The following is a 26,394-nucleotide window of genomic DNA, read 5'->3' on the forward strand; positions in this document are numbered from 1 at the left end:
ATTTCATGTGTTACTGCATGCTTTTCTTGTATTATTTCCATGTTAAATCACTTTTCACACAATTCTTTTTAATATCTTTGGCCATGGGGACAGGACTCTTGTCTCCACAAGCAGTACTGTATGTGCTAACGACTAGATGTGCATGTTACATATTTGTTTAGGCATACTGCCCTCTAATCATTTTCACCTTTCGCACCAGAATCACAGCTAACCATCCTGTTCAATTTCACCCATCAGTCCATCCATTAAAAGCATCCCTACGTGTCTTATTGAGAACAGGGTGTGGGGAGGGGGTGGTAAATGATAAAGCAGATATATTTAACAGGCCACCTTGTACACTACTGCATGTGACATAGATAATGGGAAACATTAGTATTTTATTTACTTAAGGAGATAAAAACCGACTAGGGAATTAGACTTATATTCAGGGGGGGGGGGGGTAGGAAGCTTCCAAAAAGTGGGGGAGGGGCACTTTCTCATTCCACAACCTCCACTTGTTATGCTATAAACCGATACACACCGGCCATATCACTTAAATATATATATGATGCGTTAGTATGCTATCAATACTATTTGTTGAGATTGTTTATCGTTAACCGTGCTACAAAAAGATATGGGATGCCATTTCAAAAATAGCATGTACTTGACTAAAAATAAATAATTAAAATAAAATATTAAAAATTAACAAAGGCTTAAGATATCCAAAACACAGTTCTTCATCAAAGGGGCACATTTTATTTGCCAGTAGGGCACATTTGCTATTTTGGAAACAAAGTGGGGGGGGAGGGGTAATGTGCTCCCAGGGCTCCTACCCCTATGCTTATTGTTCAACAATACCATACATACTTGGAATAGCAACAGAGGGAACTCCAAGCTGATAGAGCCCATTATAACTGAAATAATGAGCTTTCTCATCTCTGAATGATGGCCACTAAATAATAATGTATTCCCAGAAATCTTGTAAGCATTGATACATCACTACTCTGAGGTATCAATCTCTTCTAGACCATCATCCACACGCTCACTTCACTCTAATTCATCGCTGATGTTACTCATCCCTAGAGTAAAAACACAGACTTACGGCTTGAGAACGTTTACATCCAGTGCACCGTGCCTGTGGAACTCACTTCCAGAACATGTAAAAATGTGCAATACTGTGAACGGTTTTCAGATCAGCTCTCAAAATGTATCTATTCACCAAAGCATATATGTTATAATTGTTATTATTATGTTAAGCACTACGAGAACTATTTCATAGTTTGTTTGGCGCTATATAAAAATTATGTATTATGATTATGTATTATAATGTACAAGACAAAGAAAAAAAAACAGTTTGAAATATTTTTACAAAAGCAACCTAAGTTTTTATTCTCAGAATATTTACAATTTTACTTTAAAAAGTCGCACATGACATCTGTGTATCATGGACAAGGAATGAATGTTACCACGCCAACATGTAAACAAACCCACAACAAACCCATGCTATCACTAAATACAAAACCATACTTAACAACGACTCTGAAAGTAATAATAACCAAAATGGCAAACACAGAACAGCAAGGATGAAATTTCATTAACATCATCATGTAAACTAAAGCCCTGTTTGAAAAGTGGTGTTCTTATTAAAAAACAGAAATTTACAAAAAAAAGAATAAGGACACCTTTATTCTAGAACATTTTTAACAATCGCAAGAGTTACCCTGCCTGTGTGAGATAAAACTAAGACATACTGTATCTTTGAAGTAATAGCAGTACGGTTTCAAACATTGGACATTACACTATATAACAAGTATCATGTGCATAGCTAAGGCACTATACTCCATATTGTAAAAAAAAATGATACAAAAACTGAAATAACAGAGCACCACAATGAAGCTCCAAAAAACAAAAGAAGTACATTTTATGAAGCAGCATTTATCTCAAGAATATCGAGTAACAAGAAACAGAAATTTGTGTATAAGTGAAGGGATTGCACAAACATTTCGACAAAATAATAGCCAGTGCTAGTAAAATGATAAATGGATGGATAATCACATTGCAGTAATGTGAACAAGGAACATCACATGCCCAATGATGACAGAAGGATCTGTTTCAGCATAGAATATAGTTCAGAGGTACTTTAAAGGGTGTGAAGACTCGTGCAAAAAAAAAAACATCTAATGCCGGTAATCTGACCTAGTTTCGAATGAGGTGTAACAGAAGTGTTAGACACCACCATCGATCCCAGAAAATACACACACTGTCTGCATTTTGTAGCGACACAAACAAAACGTCACTTTCAAGCAACATAAAGTTAACTTTTTCAAATGGCCACACACGGTTTGGGGCGAGTCTTCAAAGCCTTTAAGCTTTTGCATCATTGTCGACTGACATCATGAATAGAACATTTTAGTATAAACAAGTTATGTTACCAAGACATTCTGAAAGACTGTAAAAGTTCTCATTTCAGAGTTTTCTGCATTTATAGGTGCTAGAATGGATGAACGATTCATATTTTACCAGAAAATGAGGCCAAATATCAGATCTATGTATTGATGCAATAGATGCTTACAAGCAGGTGCAGAATATGAAAACAAACTTTAGGAGAAATGAAATTAACCAAGGTATAAAGAAAATGGGATACTGCCCTAGAAAGATAAGAGAACAAATAAAGAAGGCTGTTACAGGGATACTACTGTAGTAGAAATTGCTACACTAAATATCTAAGTGTATATGAATATAAAATTACAAAGAAAGTACTAATGTAACTAGTAAAGCATTGTACCAGTAGCTTGCAGCTGTGAATGACACATGTATGATCACATCTGAATACATAAATCTCTTATATATATCTGACTTTTCAAGTGTACCATAGAAGTGTGCTAAAAAATCTCTCTAGGGGTATATATCTATACAGTAAACCCAGCTAAACCATAGCTAGTCACTCAAAGAGGTAACTGAAATACTTTTTTACCAACTAACTACAGACTCAAACCTAGAAAGTTAACTTGGACATCATCTGAGTACAAATATATTTTGTTTTATGACAAGAGGGGCTCTCCGGCGGTTACCATAGAGGGCGCTGTCACATGGGTACAGAGGGCGCTGTCACATGGGTACAGAGGGCGCTGTAACATCGATATAGAGGGCGCTGTAGCACCGGTATAGAGGGCGCTGTAGCACCGGTATAGAGGGCGCTGTAGCACCGGTATAGAGGGCGCTGTAACACCGGTATAGAGGGCGCTGTAACACCGGTATAGAGGGCGCTGTAACACCGGCATAGAGGGCGCTGTCACATCGGTCCGAATGTGATCTGTACTTCTTACAGATCTCTGAATCAGAGAACAGTAACATGATTTGTGGGAGCTGGCAAGCCCCTACTCTCTGAGGACACTCCAAAATGAACTTGCATACAGAGGCACTGAGTGATTCGACTTGTTCAGAGTTCCACGAGTGCAGTTTGGCCTAATGAAAAAACTGCTTGCGATCACACTAGTTAAAGGGAGTGAAGACTCGCGCACAAAGAAACCTCTGGTGCCGGTAATCTGACCTAGTTTTCAAATGGGGTGTAACAGAAGTGTTAAACACCACCATCGATCCCAGAAAATACACACTCACTTGCTACCGTCGGTAATTAGACACTAGGGTACAGTGAATACATACAGCTATGGTCAATACCCACAGCACAGTGTACATAGAAGCGTGGACATCTCAGGTCCAGATAAAAGATAACAAGGTATTAGTTTCATTACTGTCTGCATTTTGTAGCGACAAGAAAAAAACTTCACTTGCAAGCAACGGAAAGTTAACTATTTTCAGAGGGTGGCACACGGTTTGAGGCGAGTATTCAATGCCTTTAAGGTTCTTAAACCAATTATTTTGATTTGAAAGTTCCAAAATAGGATTCAAAAATATCTGCTGCTTAATTATTACAAATGAAATGGTAGATACTAATAGTGATGGACTCATGGTACTGTTACGATCTGCAGTCAGAAACTAGATCGGACCCAATATGACAGACCCCTCTGTTTAACTTATCTTGGACCTAGCTGGGGAGCCCCATTGTCAATATTTACTTTTAAAACAAATAAAAATGAACTATAAATCTATATGAAAAGCCAACATTATAAATATATTTGCTATAACCATAAAAAAGATTGTCATTCTGTAGCACTGGGTTCCAGTCCGAGGAGGAATGTTTCATCAGCCTCCATAGATAGGTTTGAAGCAAAAATTGTCGGAAGAGCTACCATTGGCAGAGTCCATGAAGTCGATCATGCCTTAAGAAAAATAGGAAAATTTGAAAAGAACAAAAGCAACTTGTGTTTTAGTACCATATGTACCACATCTTTCTCCTTTCCTTAAAAAATGTTATCAAACGACAAAATGAGAAACATCTCGTCAGAGTAAGAGAGTACTTGGATATGATGGTCAATCTCAATTTCACTATTTTATACAAGACACAAATTGAAGTGCTAGATACATGTCTGTCTGTCTGTCTGTCCGTCCGTCCGTCTATCTATCTATCTACCAATGTGTTACAGTATGTGTGATACTTTCAGCATACAACTTACAACTAAATATGTGAGATTGCTGTTCTTTTTAATGATTTCCATTTTGCGATCACCATACATCATGTGTTATTTTCAACTTCCTGGTATTATACGTTAGGTAAATTCCTCAGGGTCAGCCCGATATCCATAAGGACCATTAGTCATAAGGGTCATTGTTCATAAGGTTTGTTATTCATAACGTGCGTTTTTGCGTAAAAAAGGTTTGTTATCCATAATTGGTTATTCGTAACAAAAAGGGGTCATTGTTCATATGGTCCGTTATTCATAATCGGAAAAAAGGTTCGATATTCATATAGCAAAAAAGGTCTGTTAAATTGGAAAAAAGGTTCGATATTCATATAGCAAAAAAGGTCTGTTAAATTGGAAAAAAGGTTCGATATTCATTATAGCGAAAAAGGTCTGTTATTCATAATCGAAAACATGAATGACATACCTTTTTTTCAATTATGAATAACAAACCTTTTTTTCGATTAATGAATAACAAACTTTTTTTCAATTATTAATAACGAACCTTTTTACCAATTATGAATTACGAACCTTTTTTGCAATTATGAATAATGATCGTTATGACTGAAGAACCGTTTTTCTAATTATGGATAACGAACCTTACAACTAACGAACCTTATGACCAATGAACCTTATGAGTAACGGACCTTATGAATATCGAGCTGCTCCCAATTCCTCTACCTGTCTCTTACATTGTTGCTTGTTTGAAGCCTGTATTGGTTGGCATTGGGTACATAGTCTGTTTCCATGGCAATACGTGCATTCTCTAACTCCTCCTCCATCGAATATGCTGTTGGTACGGCCCAGTAATCGTTACTGGAGATGTCATGTTCCTAAAGAAGGTAAGAATACCAAGATCATAAGAAGAGAGTAAACCTTTCTGGCAGAGTATGTAGTTGTACATGGGTATGTATCACAGGTGGTCTACTTTAAATACTTTTTTGTTTAAGATCAATGACAGCAAAATACTTGCATGAATGTGGAATTACATCATATCAAGTATACATTATGCAGTCTTGATTGAGGCCAAGACCCCTCACACGACTTAACAACTTAACCATTGGTAACTTGTCACACCCACACATCAAAGCATGCACAATTCAATCAATCCCTCCTGGGGCACTACAATGCACTACATCTACGTGTCCCCTGGGGGTTCTTCCCAGAGGGTGCAGCCACAAACCAGCGCGCGCAACTATATTTACAAGTTACCTCCCAAGTCCCCATTTATACACCTGGGTGAAGAGAGGCAATGGAGATAAAGTGTCTTGCCCAAGGACACAACGTAATGATCTGATCAGGACTCGAAGCTGCAACCCTTAGATCGCAAGTCCACTGACTCAACCACATCACTCTCTTATTGTAGTTTGACAGATAGAGTGACAGTAATTTAATGTGTCTCGTTGTCGGAAGCTCTACCTGTAGTATTTTAGGGAGGAATTTTTATACCTGATATGGTTTTGATTTGAGACCTTATCAACTCTAAAAATGTTCTCTATCGATCGAACTTAATGGACAAAGACAATATCATAATCGTAAAACACTTTCTACAAAATATTTCAATCGACAAAAAAGATGTCGCAATTGAGATTTGGTATTGAATTAACACGTTAAGGTGTTCAGGTGTAATGCTACCTGTAGTTTCTAGTCTAGGTACAACTCATGAAGGTTACTCCAGCCTCAAGGTGATGGTCACAGATGTGAAAAATCCATAATTTGTAGACAATAGCCAATACCTGGATCTGAACAGTGACCTTGAAACCTACCACAGAACTGACAAGTACATTAGGATACTCAGAGCATGACAAGACTGGCTTAAATTCACATGACAGCTCTCTGCACAGTGCTGCTTAATATCTGTCTGGCACAGTGAATTCATTTATTTTTGTGAACCACTTCCAGAATTGTCCTCTAGAGTTGTTACATTTTTTGGGTAAACAGGGATGAGCCTGGGGTACAAAAAAAAAATCACGGAACTTTGCAAACAATTTTGGTATAGGCTCCAGTTTGCGTATGCTACAGTGTGTTAGGATAATAGTTTTTGTCCCCGAGGTAGAAAAGAAATCACAGGTATTATGCGAATTCGAGGGGAACAGCTCATGCCTGGGTAAAAGCTACTGCACATGAATTATGATGACAGTATGAGACAATTAACCTCTACAATTTAAGACTGTATCTTTGAAAAAAAATGAACTACCTTGCCCACCTAGTTACTGTAGCTATGTAGTTGCAGTGCTATGACTGTTGGGACGGGATATATGATAGTTTAAGGAAACTTTATTTAAGAAGGCTTTCATACAACTGTCTGTCATTTGTGATCTGACATGCAGCAATTTTCACCCATTCAAATAATTGCTTGTACCCTTGATACGAAAACCTGAATCGAACATCTTCTTTGAAAAAGGTGCATTCTGCAGATACTTATACCTTCTCCTAAGCATGGTTATTTTAAATCTACAGTACTTAATGGAAAAATGTCACGCATGAAGTACCTTCATAAACTGCAAAGTATTTGCAAGTTTTTCCGCCCTTTTCCGTAGAGACTCTTTATTTTCCATGGCCTGCTCCTCACTTCCTGTTTCGTGCCTAGCAACAGCTTGAGAGCTGCTGTCATCGATGTCCATATCATCGGTGACCCTTGACCTGTGTATCTCAGATGAGAAATCCTCTGTGTTTTTAAAAGCAGAAGGCTGATCAGTTATTATAGGATCAGCCTCGGAATAAGAGTCATGCAGTAGAGAGTCATGGCCGCATGAAACCGGCTGAAAGTCAATGATAGTGTTTGGTTGTCGTGGTAACTCTCTTTCTGATTGGTCGATTGATTTGACTGGACTAACAGTGTCCTGTTTCACGGCTGGAAACAAATCTGAGGATGGGAAACACCGTCTCTTTGCTGTACTTTGGATGTTCTGCAAGATAATAGGATATTAAAGAATACTGTACATTTTAGAAAGTTACAGATGTGATAGTTAAATTACTGCAACATTGCTGCACAAATTCAAAGATATATACTGTAATAGCAGTATTTTTGCATGGAAAACCTTAGTATTTGCACCACTTATGCTAAAGGACAATCATTCTACACAGAATTGTTATGATTCAAAATGAAAAAACAAATAAATCTGGATAATTGTAAACTAGTAAAGCTCTGCTGAAGCCAATCAAAAGAGTTTGATCGATGCTGTTAAGTTTCCAACACCAGACACCTATGCTGGCATACTGTAATTCTTATTGTAGTGCACTCTTATGTTTGGCCTAGCTTTAAAATAACCAGCATATAATTGAAAAATAAGACCTTGTACCAAACACTAAATTAGAAATCACAGGATCACTCCAGACAAACTGTTCTTGTTGCCAAGTTTACAGGAAAGTAGTTCAAGATCATATATCAATATGAAGAAGTGTTCGTATGAGGATTGTTCCTCATTATGACAGATGAAACTCTCTCATGACCCTAAAAGGGAACTTTCTCCTTTTCCCTACTTTTCCCAAACTGCATGGGAAACAATGCATTGTGATATTTGACAAATTTCAACACTTTTTATAAACATTTTAACAATTAAAAGAATACTATAAATTAAAAGAATTTGGTTACATAATAGTATTAGTGACGTCACTTTCCTGTGTATTACATCTAACAAATGGAACAAGTTATATATTTAAGAAGAATAGGACCATGATTAGGATTCCTTTTGATTTCTCTGTGTTACATATTTTATAATCTAAGCTTTGGTATCCCTCTAATCATTTAATATTTGAAGAAAGTTGTACCATTTCCAGAGTCTTACCTGAAATTCCGAGGGCTTCCTCTTCTTCAATTTATATAAATTGTGAGGCAAAGACAGTGAGTGGCTCCAAGGAGACAGACAGGGTCCGTCGGGTGTGGCCATGATGTTCAAGGATTAGGCCTGTACCTGTAATGAACTAAATAAAGTATATACACTAATAAACAAATGAAAACCATTTAATCTTCTTTTTCAGTAACAGTATCATATATCAAATATTGCAAACACTGTGGCGAAAGATGTTGGTATCATTTCTAAGTTGAATCGTGCTCTATGGATATGGAATTCTCTTACTGAGCTTCAGTACTATCAAATTTAAACCATCTAAAGTAACATTTAGAATAACTCTAAAAAAAGAAGTATTTCTCAGTATTGATACAACGTTTATATTGCATCTTAATTTATTCCTGATTAAGACATTAATTATAATTTTATTTATGTATCTAGACTTCTTTTTCTCTGGGAGTCCTTTACTTTGTTAAGGCTGTATTGGCTTTTTAAAGGACTTCCATCCACATTTATATATTTATTATGGAAAATAAAACATTTATAAACAAACAAGCAAACAGCTAATACTGTAGGTACTGTAGTCTAATGTATCCTAAACAATCACATAATCCTCATGAGGTTCAAATTTGTCTTCATGGCAAAGGATGACTATATATTTATAAATTTGACAATTTGTGTTGTCTTTGTTTTTAAACTATCTGACAAACAATCTGAATAGAAATTTATTTCTTTAGGACAATAATTAGTGTATGTTTCACATTCCTTATTAATACTAATGACAGCACTATTGATACACTGGACTTATACACAGAAATTTGAACATAGCCTCTGCAAATGCAAGGAAGGCCAACCATTCATGGTTCATTTTATAACATCTACTACTATCTAGACATGAATCCACTTTTCAACAGCATTATATAATAAACTTCAAGAAAACCTGTGTCTATATTTGACTTTCTCATGGCATTTGTTGCTGGCAAAGTACACTATGACAAGTATACCACATAATGCATACTTTTTTTAAGAGGTCACCCAGGAAAGAACCTGGGCACGAAAACCAAACTACCGAACGACTGATCCGCTCTCAACCCCAGTCCCCTTGCATCGGGACTGTGACTGTGTGATCATCGTCGGGTGTGCATCACTATTCCCCTCGAAAGGGAACAGATACTACACATGATCTTAGCCAAAAGGCCGAGAAGCGAAAGTACAGTAGATAATGGGTTGAACTATATACCACCACAATCTACTGTACAGAGGCTATTGTAAAGATTAGACAGATAAGACATAGCAAGATAGACTGCAGAGAGCCACACAATAAATCAACGTATCTAGCCAATTTGCTACCAGTGTTTTATGCCAATTGAAAATGATTTCTGTAGTTGGCCACACAAATTCAACACAGTTTATGATTTCCATCTGATAATGTTAATCTTGACTCTGTAAAGTAATTAATTAGGCCTAGAATGAACTGCTGGCAATAAGTGAGCACTTACTATAGAATGACAGGGTCAGAATGATGCAGACAAATGGTGGCAGGTTGATTGTCACATTTAGTCTTGAGAATTAAATCTGAAATTTCGAATGTAAATTTTTGCCAAACATTTGTTAGTGGTGTTTGAGTTCCATTTAAATAATTTCAATTACAAGGAAGGCCGTGGCTATTCTTACGACTAGTCGTAACAATTATTTATAAACTATTCTTACGACATCGGCGAATTCATGCGAATTCAAAGTAAATAAACAACTGCGCATGTAGTAGGGGTAACCCTAACCCTAACTCTTAACCTCAATCCAACCCTTACCCTAAACCTAACCGGAAATTATTATTTCTCCTGGTCGTAAAAATAGTACTCCTAGTCGTAAAGATAGCAACTGCGCATCGCAAAAGGGTATTATTGTTACGACTAGTCGTAAGAATAGCCACTTTGTACAAGGAAATGTGTGTCAGTATCCTGGTGAATTAACATGCATACATTAAAGGCCGTGGCTATTCTTACGACTAGTCATAACAATTATTTATAAACTATTCTTATGACATCGGCGAATTCATGCGCAGTTAAGTATATAAAGCAACTGCGCATGTAGTAGGGGTAACCCTAACCCTCACCTACAGGTATCCCTGACCCTAACCCAACCCCTAACCGGAAAATATTGTTACTCTAGTCATAAAAATAGTACGCCTAGTCGTAAAAATAGCCACGTTAAAGCAACTGTGCATGCGTAAAAGGGAATTATTGTTACAACTAGTCGTAAGAATAGCCACTTTGAACATTAAAAATTGTTATATAAATGTTTGTTTACCAGGCAGCAGCTTTTGGACAGAGTTAGAACATTTCAGGATGAGTCACAGGTGTCATTTATTTTGTATGTTTGGTGGGATATGGATAATTCTTTCTGACTCACTGAGATTTCGACTGAAACAACAAATTGACAATTCCCAATCCCATTACTGAACCCATATGTTAGTGTTACCTTCCTGTGTATCTCACAACTGTAGTGTAGGCCTAGCTAACGTTTGTAACCTCTTCAACAAATTCAGACCTACTCCCCAGGCAACAACTTTGTTAGTCATACAACCGTACTAGCCTAGGCCTAGAACTACTTGCCATTACTGGCTGACCGTACTGATCAATGCAAATTCAGTGCTGTTTCTGTATCGTAATTTGTACTCGACTTAGTATTACTTAGGCCTAGCCTACAGTACAGGCTAGGCCTCAGTTATTGCACATGTAACGTTATTATACATTTCCTAGTAACTTTAGTCACAGTAAAATCAACAATGACTGAGAAGTCGATAACTCTCCATAAATCACGTCAAGTTATTGACACACAGCAGATTGACTTGTCAAGAACTCACTTTCAATGCAATAAATCGTTACCTGTTGATACGAATTTACTTGCGCTAACCTTTTCACAAATTTTCAATGCGACCCATTTGAAATTATTGTTTAATCACACTTGTGATATGTATTCGCCAATGAAATGCCGAAATTACTATGGTGTGCCGAATGTGCAAAAAATAAAGCGATAAACATAAGCTTCATCTATCAGATTGAACATGCATTCAGTTCCTACATGCAGCTTTTGAAACAATGTTGAACCAGAAGATAAACTTGAAAATGGCACTTGAGACATCATAGAAAACAGTTTTCTCTTTAAATATAACATTCAGATTGCTTCTTCAAAATTGGGATCCATCCCAATATGGATACACCCCATTTAGGCCTATTGTTTTATTGCTAACTTCACATCCATTTAAGGTTAATTTGGAACCCTATCCAATGTAGAGAGTCACCCGTTCATTGAAACTATACCTTTGACATATACCAATACCATACTGCCTATATATCATAATATTATACATTTTTATTATGCATTATTATACATTCTACATGGTGCAAATATTTCCACAACAAAATCGGTCATTCTATCAAGGTGTTTACTGTTTTCCCTTTTCAGTCCCAGGCCAGGTTATCAATTTAAAAGTGAAAAGTGTAGATTAGTAGTGGAAATTTGGAAAAGGAAAGTTCAAATTATTTGTTTCCCATTTTTTTAATATTTAAATTCAGAGCTAGTGACACATTTGACCCATTACACATTTTAAAACGCCTAAAGTGATAGGTTATGTAATTTCACTAAGTGGACTACGTGGATAAGCCAAGGCTCTTTCTTTACCTAGAGGACCTTCATTTGTTCCTATCCACCCTTTATAATTGGCAGCCCTGCACTATTGCATGAATTGAAAAAAACTTAGAACCGGATCCCAAGATGAGAACTTGCATACTTATCATACCATTTGAATCTCTCATATGCTGGACAAGTCACTGGTAAGAGAACCATAATGGGGTAGGGTGCAGGGACTGTCTTTAATCCATGTTTATAGATTTTGATGGTTCAAATCATTTTAAGTTTACTTAATTCGATTAAATTCTTCCTTTCTTTGTTCAGTGTTCGCAAATAGCTTATTTAGGGTACAAACTTATAGGAATAAAAAATCACACAAAATAAAGTAACAAGGTTGCTTGAATGATATCAAAGGATACAGAGGGGGGGGGGGGGGAGGAAGCTTCCAAAAAGTTGGGGCACCACATCAGAGGGGCACTTTCTCATTCCAAAACCGCCACTTGTTATGCTATAAACTGATACACACCCTCCATATCACTCAAATATATATAATGTGTTAGTATATGCTTTCATTACTATTTTTTGAAAAAAAAAAAGATATGGGATGCCATTTTTAAAAATAGCATGTACAGACTAAAAATAAATATTAAAATATAATATTAAAATTAACAAAGGCTTAAGATTTCCAAAAGACAGTTCTTCATCAAAGGGGCACATTTTATTTGGAAAAATTGGGGGTGGGAGCATGTGCCCCAAGTGTCCCCCCGGTTCCTTTACCCTCCTGAAAGCATCACTCAATTGTAGATGTTAAACATTAAAAGAAGGCAACCGATATAAAAAAAATATAACTGAAGAAAAAAAACTTACACATAAGCGAAGTTAGAATACCAAATCTTTGCGAAATTCACAAAACTTAGCTTAACTGGTTTGGGAAAATTATGAGCAACCTGCATACCTTCTGCCTCAAGAAATACCCGTACTATCGTAACTATAGCATCTGGCAATACATTTATCAGTAGAGTGCACCGGGCCCCTTTCTTCAGTAATTAAATGTAGATTATAATGTGTTTGTTGTGTAAATAATGATATGTGTTAAATTCCATCTCTGCAATTTCTTGAAAATATATATGTTCATTATAAGTTACAAAAGATCGCCGACCATTTCGTATATTGATCGAAGCACCCTCATAATATATACACAGATTTCCACCGAATCACACAATCTAGTGCGATATAAGTCAAGGTAAAGTCGATCGAATGGTATTATCAAAGCCCCTTTCATATTCCATTTAATTATTTATTGCATTGTAATTCTGAAATTTTAAGATACACGTACAGTGTCAACCAAGCTAGACATTTGGTTTGGTGACGACATTCAAACCGATTCGTATAACTTTCAACCAATCCCGAGCTCGAATACAAAAAGCAGAGCTGATAAGCAACAGCGTTACAGAATCACAGCTGTTATACAGAGATACGGCTCTGAACATAATATCATAATAGCGCCACTTTAGTACTACATCTGAAAGTTGATAACTTTTCTTCTCACTGAGCATTTGCAGTAGGTTGTGTTGACAGAAATTAATTTCTGTTGGTTGTGTTACATGCACCGCACTAAGAGGTTTACTCGCGCAGGCTTACGGACGTGAACATGTGAGCATTGTGCATTGTGAGCGTTCTCATCCTTCTTTTCATCTACGGATAACGGAGTGGTGCTGTTGAAACCAATAAATCTAATTTGATTTTGATTTGAAATGTTCGATTAAATTTTGTTTTCATATAAATATATACGGGTGGACAATCGGTGTCGTTTTACTAGAATGAGTTCAGGAATAACTCGTACTGCGAGTACACGAAGCGCTCGTCCATCCGGTCGAATCTCCGAAGATAAACCGATTACGGGAAGTCATAAAAAATGGCATGCTACTGGAACAACCGCTGTCGACCTCGCGTTCATAGGTAAGTTAATAAATCAGATCACTTTTCTGTTCAACTTCAATGCACATACTTTATGTGGCTACCATTTTTGTTTCGCAGAAGCAGAACAATTAAATGTTGTAATGGGATAAATGGAACGTACGATCGAACTTCTGTAGGCCTAGTCAGGCCTATCATTTAATTATGAACAGTTATAGCGATGTTTAGCCTTGTAAGTTGTAACTGATCAACGTGTGCGAAGAACATAGGCTCAACTTGCTCGGTATCACAACACTGACTTGCATCTGTAGGCTGCTTCATTGTGGCAAATCCCCGCAAAAAATGCACTAAATCCAAGATTTCTCAGTTGTCAAGCATGAGTTTTATTTACAAAATTGTTCTCTTATGGAACACTGTAGAAATGAAGAAGGGAAGAAGACTGAAGCATTTCATTAGGGGGATGAGCTAAGTAACATAAACTGGTTCTCATCTCAGGCTAGCCTGAGCCTACAAATATAGGCCTAAGTTTTAGGCCTATAGTCAGGCCTAACACTAACAGTTAGCAATGTTTAGCCTTCTGAGTTGTAAACTGGTCAAAGTGTGCAAAGAACATTGGCTCAACTTGCTCTGCATCACAACACTGACTCACTGATGGCTGCTTAACTGTGGCAAATCCCATCAAAAATTGCACTAAATCCAAGATTTCTCTGTTGTCAAGCATTACAATTTTCTCTTATGGAGCACTGTAGAAATGAATAATGGAAGAAAACTGGAGCATTTCATTGGGGAAATGAGCTACAAAAATCCTGAAAAAACACATGTCAACTTCTAAAGTAAGAGGAAATTTTGAATTAGAATAAAAAAGGCTTTCCTATAGTGAGTGCAGAAATAATCCTTCTGAAAGTTCCATTACAATAGAAGATATTATAGGACCTGCATGTATACTTGTATAGACTGGGTTATTCAGTTTCGTGTGCCAGAGTGAATAGGGCTCTAGTAAATTTAAGGAATATATATTGCAAGTTTAAGAAGATGGTCGCTTTGTGTTCAACTCAGTTACATAATTTACCTTTGTGGCATAAAATGTTTTATAACATTTCCCAATAAAATCTTCAAAGGGATTGTGTATAAAATACATATATCCAGCTTTTTATTGTATTAAATGTATATGCTTTCAATGGTTGAAGTTACAATCATTGGTACATATAGTCTCTTTCGACGTGAACGCTTGTGGTTATATTGTTACCTAATTGTTGTAGTAGTGCGACAAAGATATTTAAAACCTCAAGTATAGTTTGTTATCCACCATAAAAGAGTGTGTTCTGCTGAAGGAAATTGACACTTTTAGTAGATCTGTCTTTAACTCTGCCTACAGTAGGCCTATGTGCTATATATGCTAGCCTAGGTCACATCTGCAAAAAGAATCTGGGCAGACTTTAATTTCATGAAACAGTTATCATGACAAGAATTAGTCCATTAACAATAGGTTGCATTTTTCAGCTCTCTTGACCTCAACTTACTGAAACTTTATCTCTTCTGCAAAACAGACTGGTTAGTTTGGAAGAGTTGATTTGTTCACAGCTTGCCATGTCTGCCTTGATCTGATAGTGATTTAGCTATTAGCTGTGTGATGAGTTGCATAATAGATGAATAGGCAGCTCAACTAAGGTGTGAAAAGATGGGACTGATCACTCAGCTAACCAGTTCAGTTCAGTTAACGAGTTCAGTACAAATGGCAGGTTTTTGGATGCAACCTATAGCTAATGGACACTTTCGTGGCATGTGATCATTCATTGAACCATATTAGAGGACAAATATACCTGACATTATATTAATATTATTAAAGGATGTTGTGCTTGATCAGTGAGTGATACAGACCTGTAAAAACTGAAAATGTGCAGAATTCTCAATGTGTTTATGATGTTTTCCCTGCTTTGATAACCTCTGACCATCATAATGGAGGATATTATAAAATCATAAAAGGTCACAGAAAAATTTTCCTTCATTTTCAATATTGCCCTAAGTACTGCCAAATTTGGTACATATAGTTGGAGTGTTAGCTCAGTGGTTAACGCCGGTGCCTTCCAATCATAAGGTCCCAGGTTCCAGTCACTCCAAGATTAATGTATGTCGTCCAGTTGCAGAGTTGTTGACAATTGACAATTCATAATTATGGACGTTAACTATGAATGTAAGAGACTGACTTCAGTCAGCTTGCGGCTTTGATAAACCAATGAGGCTTTTTCGCAAGTTCCTGCATGCAATAACGATTGATATTGGGATTCCAGGGGATTGGAAATACTGCAAAAGTATAGTTTTGATCTTGAATAATCTTTTAAAGCAAACAAATTGAAATATCCAACGATTCATTTAGTTAATTAAGACCAAATTAATTAGTAGAAGATGCATGAAACCATGACAACATGTTATATTTGATCTTTAAGGCCACACATGACTCTGTAAATAACTCTGGTAACAACATGTCAGTGTTTAATTAGGTCCAGTGCAGTTAAGAGGCACTTTCATGTTGCCAACTGGGGCAATAAAAGTCATTGGCGAAGCAGCCATAGAGTCAGAGGGGGCAGATGCCCCCACCCCCTGACGAACTCAAATGGACTGCTGGCGCCCTTTTCAGCTTTTCACCACTTTTTATTTATTCGCGATTATTGACTTTTTTATTGCGCTCTCATCTACCTATTGACATTTGTCACATTTTGTTGGTGTAATTTTCTGACAAAATGGCAATGACACCTATTTATTCTTCATTTATCTGCAAATTAGCAAGGCCCTGAAAGGGTCATTTCCGGCGATCTAGGGACTATCGTTACTCAACAAATGTCTGTACACTCTGCGCCAATCTGTGGTGGGGCTCCGCTTAGATAGTGTCGAAAGCGCCCCTACAGAACTTTCTCGCCCCCCCTGACCAATACCCCTAGCTCCCCCACTGATAAAAGTAGTCCCTTGAGATTAGTTATGCGGTTTGTCAGATCCAACAGGATAACTGTTTCCCAACGGTCAGTCATAATTTACAGCCTTCATCATATATGGTCAAAGACATTAAAGACTCGCTCCAAACCGCATGCTGCCCTCTGAAAAAGTTAACTTTCCGTTGCTTGCAAGTGAAGTTTTCTGCTTGTGGCTACAAAATGCAGACAGTAATGAAATGTGATACCTTGTTATCTTTTATCTAGACCTGAGATGTCCATCGCTGCTATGTACACTGTGCTGTAGATATTGACCACATAGCTGTATGTTTTGACTGTACACTAGTGTCTAATTACCGACGGTAGCAAGCTGTGTGTGTAATATCTGGGATCGATGGTGGTGTCTAACATTTCTGTTACACCTCATTCGAAACTAGGTCAGATAACTGGCATCAGACGTTTCTTTGTGCGCGAGTCTTCACTCCCTTTAATTGTGTCCATGATAGTATTGTGTGTTCCCCTAACTTTGCATGCATAGCAGTACTTGTGTATAAATACTGTAAATATCTGACTGTACCGATATATATACTCTGTATGGTTGCCATGTTTGGAAGTCAAATTGTTACAAGAGCTTTTGCAATTTAATCGTCAAAGCCCAATTATAAGACCAACAATAACTGCTATACAGTATGTCTGTCAGTGAAACAAGGAAATGTCAGTTTTGTATAATTATTAGGCACTAGCAGGAATTCCTTCACCCATGCATGTACCCGAAATTATACAGTTAACTTCACTGCGTAAAGTCAGGCAAAAATTTTTGCCTTGCCTCGGGCAGTTTGACTCCCGACATTTACAGATATAATTCTGTCAATTTCTGGCGGAATATTCTGATCAAACTGTCGATGAAATCGCTATAGTTGAATGATAGGACTTCAAAAAGTCTACAATGTGCAGCATATGAGATGAGATCATCATTACCACTGTCCTCTCAAAGACACAGTGATAAATTATGTTAGTATCGCAACCGTACCATCCCGACAGTGGTGCGCACAGGTGTAGGAGGTGGGGCTGGGGGGGGAGGCGGGGGAGCTGTAGCCCCCCAGCCAAAAATTTTTGTGAAAATTCGGGCAATATGATGAGAATTTTTCGGGCACCTACTGTACTGAAAGAAAAATAATTTGCAATGTGTTTTTCAATGGTTAAACTGTTATTATTATGATCATTATTATTGTAACGACTTCCCCAATAATTATTATAACCAATAAGGAAGGGTAATAACACGGCAAAGGATTGTATGTTATTGGCATGCGATATAATAACCGATTCATATATCTATTTGATATGCACATTAACACTTTGAAGGCACATGGAAGTGTGCCAAAATTTTGGTTATATTTTTCGGGCAACTGGTTACAGCCCCCCCCCCCACCCAAATCAAATTGGGCTCCTACGCCTATGGTGGTGCGTACCTACGTCTGTTATTAATAATAGCAGATTTGTAGCGTCGGGAGTTTATAGACAGGGACTCAAACAGGAATGCAATGTTTGTATGTACAGTGAAGAGAATAAATCATCCAAGTGCATCATCTGATCTTCGCTAACTAAATAATCTGGACATAAGGATTGTATGGTACATTGATCATGGATCTACTCATACATAAATCAACAGGCAACAAGTGGAAACAGTTTTTGAGGGACTTTTTTAGAATCATCTATATGGCTACCCTAGGAACACAAAATTACATTACCGTTTTGACACGGTTGAAGTTTGTCAAGAAGACCTGGGGGCCTGACTTGATTTTTCAGGTTCTCGATAAAACAGATGTCAGGAAGAAAATATGTTGATCATAAAGTGATTATGCCCCTGTGGGATTGGTACTAGAATGTTAATAAAGAAGGTGGAAATATGATTCTTATACCAGGAATATGACAACATTAGCTGATTACATCATGTTGAAATGTTACTAAAGACTGAGAGCAAACTGGAGCTATTGAACTGGATATGTTTAGATCATAGGTTCTGATTGATATAATAATAATAATAATAATAGTAATAGTAATAATAATAATAATAATGATAATAATACATAATTTTTAAAAGCGCCAATCAAACTATGAAATAATTTTCGTAGCGCTTAACAAATAAAAACAATTAAATAACAGAGATACTTGTATGCTTTGGTGAAAAGATACGTTTTGAGAGCTGAATTGAAACCGTTCACAGTTTTGCACATTTTTACATAATCTAAGTGAGTTCCACAGGCACGGTGCACTGGATGTGACCGTTCTAAAGCCGTAAGTATGTGTTTTTACTCTAGGGATGAGTAACATCAGTGATGAATAAGAGCGAAGTGAGCATATGTGGATGATGGTCAGAGCTGAAACAAGTTGGTGAGGTAGCTTGGTCCTACATTGTGCATACATTTGAACACCATCAGAAGTAGTTTGTAGTTGATTCGTTCACGTATCGGGAGCCAGTGCAGTTCGAACCTGGTAGGGGTTATGTGATCATACTTCCGAGTTCTAGTAACGGGACGTGCGGCAGTGTTAAGTACGCGTTGCAGCCTGTCAAGTTTATATCTGTTTAACACTAGCTGTTCTTAGTAACCCAACAAGCAGTACTGCAATTGTGCAGTTAACATCAAACCGTTGGCAGTCTACCAAGATTTACATTACTTAGCAACATGTATGGGAACAACTATACTGCATGCCAAGGAAATTCTTGGTTTACAGCCTCTTGTAAGTGACTTTAGACTGGTGAAGAGGTACTGGCTATATATACAATGGTGAGGCTGACTTAATGTTGGCTGTGATTGAGTTTTAATTTATATCTCTAGACCTCCTCAATATAAGTTACTGGTGAAAATAAACATTTAGACATTACAACAATATACCAAACTTAGAAGAGAAGAAAAAAGATGAATGTTAGAGCAACAGACTAAGTGCTGCTTGGGCAATTAAAACTACAACCTACGAGAACAGTATTGATTGATGAAACTAGGTATATATGATCATTACCAACTTGTGTTAAAAACTCTGATAGACACACACAAAATATGTATATATATTGCCCGGGTAAACAATTCGTAACTGGGGTGTTAGGAGCAGCTCAATGAACATGTTTACTTTTAACCACTTAAATCTCTTAGTTATGTTAATTAATATTCAATTATATATATGCAGATATCACATGGTTTGCTCAGAATGTTCGAATTTAAAAGGTACATCCCGATGCAAATACATAAATCAATCAAATTAACAAGTCCAATACATCTCACTTTAATTGCAGGTTGTTGAAAATGAGTCACCGTAAACAACAAATTGCAAAAATAAAGTGCACAAGTATTCAAGATGATAAATGTCTCATAATTGCATTCATTTCAGATAATCACCTAAGTTCATTTTTTTTATAGGTTTTGGTCTGTTTTATAGTCTTCTGGTGTTTTTAGAATTTTTGTGTTTGTATTTTAACATACTGTTTAAATTTCGTTTAAATGTATTTTCTAGACTTTTTATTCCTTTGATTTCTCTGACTTTTTATTTGTTTTAGGTTTTGTAAAGCACCTAGAGGCCTTTAGGTATTTGGCGCTATATTAAGAACTTATTTATTATTATTATTATTAATTGGCTTAATTTGACCTTTGACCTTTCATTCTGACATTCAGGAAGACATCCATATTTTGTGTCTGATATATGAGAAATTACATCATTGATACTATTTATATTGTAAGTGAATTCAATTTGTATTATTACCAATTACTCCTGTGTGCAGTTTGTTTTAAGTGGTCTTATGTACTACAGTATTTGTGTCAATCCTGCACACTAATTGTTAACATTTTAAGTCTGTGATACCGTCTCTGATCTATTAAATGACTCCAAAATAAACCAAGCATCTATTGGCATCTTTAGGTTTAACTACATCCTCAGAGCAATTTTTTTTTGTTAAAAGATACAAATTTGTCAAATTTTGAGGTATTTACGGAAGCTCAAAAGTGCCATCAACATAAGAAAACTTTGAGCCAATAAGTCAACATTTTTTCAGTATATAACAAGATAATATCTTATCAAAATCAGACAAAAATATTGGATTACTCAGTTGCTTTAACTGAGCGATTGAACATTTTTCTGCAAAAATGTTAACTTATGGGACAAAGTTTTTCTTATGTTGATGGAACTTTTAAGCTTCCGTAGGTATTTCTCAATTTATATATTTCTGGCAACAGCAAAGTAAAAGATCTATGTCATCACTTCATCACTCCAAAGTAGTTGAATATTTTGTTTCTGATTTTCTTTATAATATTTTACCCATTTATTCAGAGACGAAAAATAATATAACTACAAAAACTGTTGCATAATGACGATGAAATTCTAAATTCAGGGATCCTTGGAACCTCTAGGCAAACATTACAAATGTTTTAGGTTTCCAAGGATAATTCAAGAAGAAGATTATTAAATATAGGAAAGTAAGGTTTTTGCTTAGATAAGAATATTTGCTGTTTTGACATCAAAGACTACCCACTGTGATCCCTTTAAGGGAAGATTTGAGGGTTTAGCCTGCAGCCAAAAGAGGTTATGTACCATATCTTGAGTTAGGAGTAACATCTTGAAATTTAGTCTTCAACTAGTAGTTTGAAATATTTCACTTCTCCATTTAAAGGCATTGAAGACTCGCCCCAAACCGTGTGCGACCATCTGAAAAAGTTAACTTTCTGTTGCTTGCAAGTGACGTTTTGTTTGTGTCAGCTACAAAATGCAGACAGTAATGAAACGTGATACCTTGTTATCTTTAGCTGGACCTGAGATGTCCATCGCTGTATTGTACATATACTGTGCTGTGGGTATTGACCGCAGCTGTATGTACTGACTGTACACTAGTGTCTAATTACGGACAATAGCAATTAAGCTGTGTGTGTATTTCTGGGCTCGATGGTGGTGTTTAACCCCTCTGTTACACCTCATTCCAAACTAGGTCAAATTACCGGCATTAGACGTTTCTTTTTAGGGGGTGAGTCTTCACACACTTTAAGTGTCCAAATGCCTGCTACCAGAATATCCTAATGAATAGCGCAGTCTCTTATGAAGTTTGGGAAAATGTTAATTTTGTTCATCTGTGGATGGTTATTCCTCCATTTCTCAGAGGAAAGAAAGCTGTCAATTTTTGTTATTTCCTGGCGTCATCATCCAGTTAGGTTGCTAATTGCATCATTGATACAGTATCTATTTTTTTTAATTCAATACACACAATGTTATGTCCTATGGATCCATTAATGTTTTATTCTTTATTTACAAAGTTTATAAATAATTTCAAATAATGGTTGTTTCCTATAATTGTTTCAGACTGCACCTGTGGTACTAGCTGTAGGCCTGCTGGCCATGTAGCATTGCCAGTTCGGCATTTTAAACGCTCAAAAATAAATCAGATCTTTCTCAAATCTCAGAAGAAAATAACGGTCCGGCCAAGCAACATTTTGGTGTTTGTTGGACATTTCTTCTCATGGCCTAAACAATTTGAGAGAAATAGTACCTGAAAAATGTGAAATTCCCCAAAGAACCTTGATTTCAACAATTTAACGTTGTTCATTTAGTGTCTCATGATTGTACAGTACGCCTACACATAGGAATGTTACATACAGTAGACCTACACTTTGGGATATTTTAACCACAATTTCACTCCCTAATGTTCATCTGAGACCCCAATTGCAACGAATAGCAGTACCAAGTTCTTAAATTTTAACAACCTTTGTTACTGTCTCTGAGTATTAGTTACATCCTATTTCAGCATTATTGGGAGTTAAAAGCCAGCCAATTATCCAAACCATCGTTAGGACATATCCGTAGGAAGGATATACGTGTAGGATACATGTGTATGATACATGTGTAGGATACATACGTGTAAGATATATGTGTAGGCAGTGTTCGACTTATGGGCAAAAAATTGCATAGCAACAAATTTCGACAATTGCTATACAATATTTTTGTTGCATAGCAGTTCTCCAATATTGAATAGCAGTTTTGAAATTACCACAAAACGGACCAAATGTTGGCGATCAATGTATTAACTAGAAAATGTTTGTTTATTATTATTATTTATACTAGTGTTGCTACGATAATCGTTTTCAATATCGGTATCGGCCGATATTTGCAATATCGGCAGCATATCGGTATCGGTAAAATTTTGCCTAATTGCCGATAACAGCAAACCGATATTGAACTTTTCTTTTTAACAGCAGAGCGACCTGTACTTATTTATACTTGCAATGATTTGTTAATCTGCCCAAGACGATCCATTTCTTTAGCGTCAGTTAAACTCAGATTCATTTTCGATTAATATCCATGGAAACGTGACTCTTCGTAACATCTAAAAACACGTCTACGGCTCGCGAATATAACCAATGACCTTCGTGAACCTTGGCCTACACACAGCATTAGTGCAGCATATATACACTGTACTAACCATTCATTTCCTCAAAGGCCTCCGTGAAAACCTTGAACATGATGCATACAGTAACTGCACAGTTCAGTGTTGGAAAACCTTGTTCAATTTCCCGCGAACACACTGCCGATTTCCCGCCGGTGTTCGCCTGCCTAGCACGCGTAACGTGCGAGCATAAAGGCGTGGTGTCCAGGGGCCCGTCTTAGGGCTATGGAGGGGTCATGGGGTAGAACCCCTCGTGGGGATCCTGGGGCCGAAAGCCCCCGAAAATTGTTGTCATTTTTTGCGATGTCTGGCGATGGAAAAATTCGCAGTTGAGGATGCAAAATACTGACAACTTTTTTTTATTTAAATTGTCACGAAACTGATGAAAATTTTAAAATGACAAGTTAAAGTAGCTATATTATGTTATAAAATGAAAAGAGATTTAATCTGTCTTTCAATCTTTAAAAAGTGCAACTTACAAAACTTCCGATATTATGAAACAAACAACGTTCAGCAAAACCCCATTTCTAGACTGCCTAACAATGAATAGCGTGCACTATGAGTACATTTTTACAACTGCAGTGTTTAACCCTATACCCAACTACTGTACCACGGTACATGTGCTGCGAATTTGCCCAGGTACCTTCCCAACAACTGTGAGCTCATCCCATGTGTAACACCTGTTTGTTAACATTTTTTTGGCACGTTGCCAGGGAACCTTTTAGTTACGTGAGATCCGTAGCCGCCGAGGTGGTTAGGCTATTTGCTTTACACTTAACTATGGTAGGATATTATTTTTTCAGTTTTTTTTTTTTTCGCTAAACGGTCAAGTGAATAAGTTGAACATTGAGTATAAACTCAATAAATTATAACTTCTACATTGTGATCGACAGTTCGTAAGTTAAGGTTTGAGTGTTTGCTCCCAATCTGACTAGGAATTTGTATCGCACAAATCGGCACAATGTGCGATGCTGATTTGGAAACGTCTCGCAAGTTTGTCGTTTTGGATCGCATTTTGCGATGCGATACCGGAAAAATCGAACACTGTGTGTAGGGTACATGTGTAGCTCGGGTATGTGTAGGATATATGTGTAGGATATGTGTGTAGGATATGTTTAGGATATGTGTGTAGGATATATTGTAGGATATATGTGTAGGATACATAGTGTGTCAAGATATATGTGTAGGATACATGTGTAGGATATATGTGTAGGATATGTGTAGGATATATGTAGGATATATGTGTAGGATATGAAGGATGCATGTGTAGGATACTTTCTGCTAGACATCCTTTAACATTTAAGCCTAACTAATATGTAATGTAATAATACTAGCTGTACATGCCCTGTCTCGATCATTGGAGGCGAAACACGACTTAGCTTTTAAATCCTGCAAACCATCAAATTGCCATGGTTACTCATCAATTAACATTTACAGCATCAATGCACTGACTATTTACTCGAACTTAATTAAGCAGAATATAAACAGATCAGACGATACACTAAACTACGCACAATTTCCTATTTTTTTTTTTAAATATTGAAAAAAAAAAAAATTGTGTGTTTTTTTAGTCAGTCTATTCAGATTATTACCGTATGGCACATTTAAACTGACAGAACCAGACAACCAGGAAATTGAGACAGAATATATTACTTTATGCGTGACTGTTCACTCGGAGGGATCAAATATTAATTCTTTTACCTTCTGCGTTTATTTCATCGACTTATCCAATAGAATCTCACGTTAACACATACAACGTAATGTTTAATTACTGAGCTCTGAATAACTGAGGGAAACATTCATGGGAGAGCTTTCTAATTGTTAGTCTTTGAAGCCCGAAAGCTATAAGAAAAACAAGTTGCTGGAGTATTGTAATGTGATGGTTTGTGAGACTCACGTATTGAATTGATAAATATTTTAATGTATCTCTTCTGATTAAAAAAATGACATGATGGAATTGGCATATAATTAATGCATTTTGAATTTTAAATGATAAGTTTGTAGCAGGGTTCGCAGGTTTCTTCCGGGGGTGGAAAAAACCGCGGAATAAACCGCGGTTTTTTCCACTCGGAAGAAATAGGTTTCTTCCAGTTTCTTCCGGACAAAATGGAAGAAACTCATTTTGGGGGGAAAAACTGTTGATAAAGTTTCATAACAACCTGCAATGATTTCTAACTATGTAGTAAATGGACAAGAAGCACTATAGTGTCATCTAGGTATTCTATATCTAGGTTTGGAGCACATGACCTGCTTCCAGCATATACTGTACACAATATAGTACTAGGCTACTAGCATCAGACAATTCAGGGAACAACTATGGGCAAGCAATATTTTGCAGACCAGAATGGTCCTGATTATAGCCCAGTTCTTAGTTAAAAACTAGTTTCTGAGTGGAGGGGCAAGTGTTCCCTGGAAACTACAGGCCTACTACAATGCACACTCATTACTACGATTACATTGACCACTATGGACATATTTTGTGGAGATTGAACTCAAGACATGAGACTGGAAGTTGTAGTGCGAAATGAGGGCTGGCTCGTGGCCAGCTGTATTTAAAGGGTGTGAAGACTCGCACAAAAAGAAACGTCTAATGCCGGTAATCTGACCTAGTTTTGAATGAGGTGTAACAGAAATGTTAGACACCACCATCGATCGCAGAAAATACACACACAGCTTGCTACCATCGGTACTTATACACTAGTATAGTCAGTACATACAGCTGCGGTCAATACCCACAGCACAGTCTATACAAACAATGCAGCGATGGACATCTCAGGTCCAGCTAAAGATAACAAGGTATCACGTTTCATTACTGTACTGTATGCATTTTGTAGCGACATGAACAAAACGTCACTTTCAAGCAACAGAAAGTTAACTTTTTCAGATGGCCGCACACGGTTTGGGGCGAGTCTTCAATGCCTTTAATTGTGGATGTTTGTTCTTTTTGCTGTTGGGATGACAAGTCCTCCTGTTAACTACAAGTTGCAATTTAGGGAGTTGCAGAAATTAAACTGTTGCCTAAATCAACAGATATTGTTTGGCTATTTCTTGGTGTTCATTGTATTAAATCCTCAGTGCATGGGCCAATCCAGGTTAATCATTCATACAGTATGGCCAGTTATGCAATTCTGGTTGATGGGGGGATCGCGAGATGA

General features: G+C 36.9%; 2 protein-coding genes and 1 pseudogene across 15 annotated transcripts in view; 1 reads left to right on the forward strand and 2 right to left on the reverse strand.

Moving 5' to 3' along the window:
- Nucleotides 1–1,327: 1,327 nt before the first annotated feature.
- LOC139981951 (uncharacterized) lies at nt 1,328–11,351 on the reverse strand. Of its 11 annotated transcripts, none has more exons than XM_071994384.1 (6): nt 11,236–11,351; nt 9,850–9,925; nt 8,348–8,473; nt 7,052–7,468; nt 5,207–5,392; nt 1,328–4,259 (listed from the first exon to the last, which is right to left on the reverse strand). In XM_071994384.1, exons 3-5 carry the CDS (start codon nt 8,447–8,449, stop codon nt 5,237–5,239), a joined length of 675 nt encoding a protein of 224 aa, XP_071850485.1. In that variant the 5' UTR covers nt 8,450–8,473; nt 9,850–9,925; nt 11,236–11,351; the 3' UTR covers nt 1,328–4,259; nt 5,207–5,236. The 11 variants fall into 11 exon arrangements, with proteins under 11 accessions (XP_071850485.1, XP_071850484.1, XP_071850486.1 ...); XM_071994383.1 differs by having other exon boundaries at nt 11,214–11,332; XM_071994385.1 differs by having other exon boundaries at nt 11,264–11,281.
- Nucleotides 9,483–9,559, reverse strand: LOC139983922 (U2 spliceosomal RNA; annotated as a pseudogene).
- Nucleotides 11,352–13,650: 2,299 nt separating the features above from the next.
- The window catches only part of LOC139983090 (uncharacterized), a 115,362-nt gene continuing 102,618 nt past the window's right edge, over nt 13,651–26,394 (forward strand). For all 4 annotated transcript variants that reach the window (XM_071996436.1, XM_071996437.1, XM_071996438.1 and 1 more), the window contains exon 1: nt 13,651–13,939. In XM_071996436.1, coding sequence (XP_071852537.1) covers nt 13,801–13,939 — 139 coding nt within the window. In that variant the 5' untranslated portion in view covers nt 13,651–13,800. The remainder of the gene's footprint in view (nt 13,940–26,394) is intronic.

This window comes from Apostichopus japonicus, chromosome 16 (assembly GCF_037975245.1).
Source record: "Apostichopus japonicus isolate 1M-3 chromosome 16, ASM3797524v1, whole genome shotgun sequence".
Taxonomy (NCBI): domain Eukaryota; kingdom Metazoa; phylum Echinodermata; class Holothuroidea; order Aspidochirotida; family Stichopodidae; genus Apostichopus; species Apostichopus japonicus.

Bases quoted from the DNA above. Each gene is read 5' to 3' on its own strand.
- LOC139981951 (XM_071994384.1), bottom strand. From the start codon at position 8,449: ATGGCCACACCCGACGGACCCTGTCTGTCTCCTTGGAGCCACTCACTG. The intron at 7,469-8,347 runs GTAAGACTCTGG...ATTATCTTGCAG, and splicing joins GGAAGCCCTCGGAATTTCAG to AACATCCAAAGTACAGCAAA. The intron at 5,393-7,051 runs GTACTTCATGCG...TACCTTCTTTAG, and splicing joins ATACTTTGCAGTTTATGAAG to GAACATGACATCTCCAGTAA.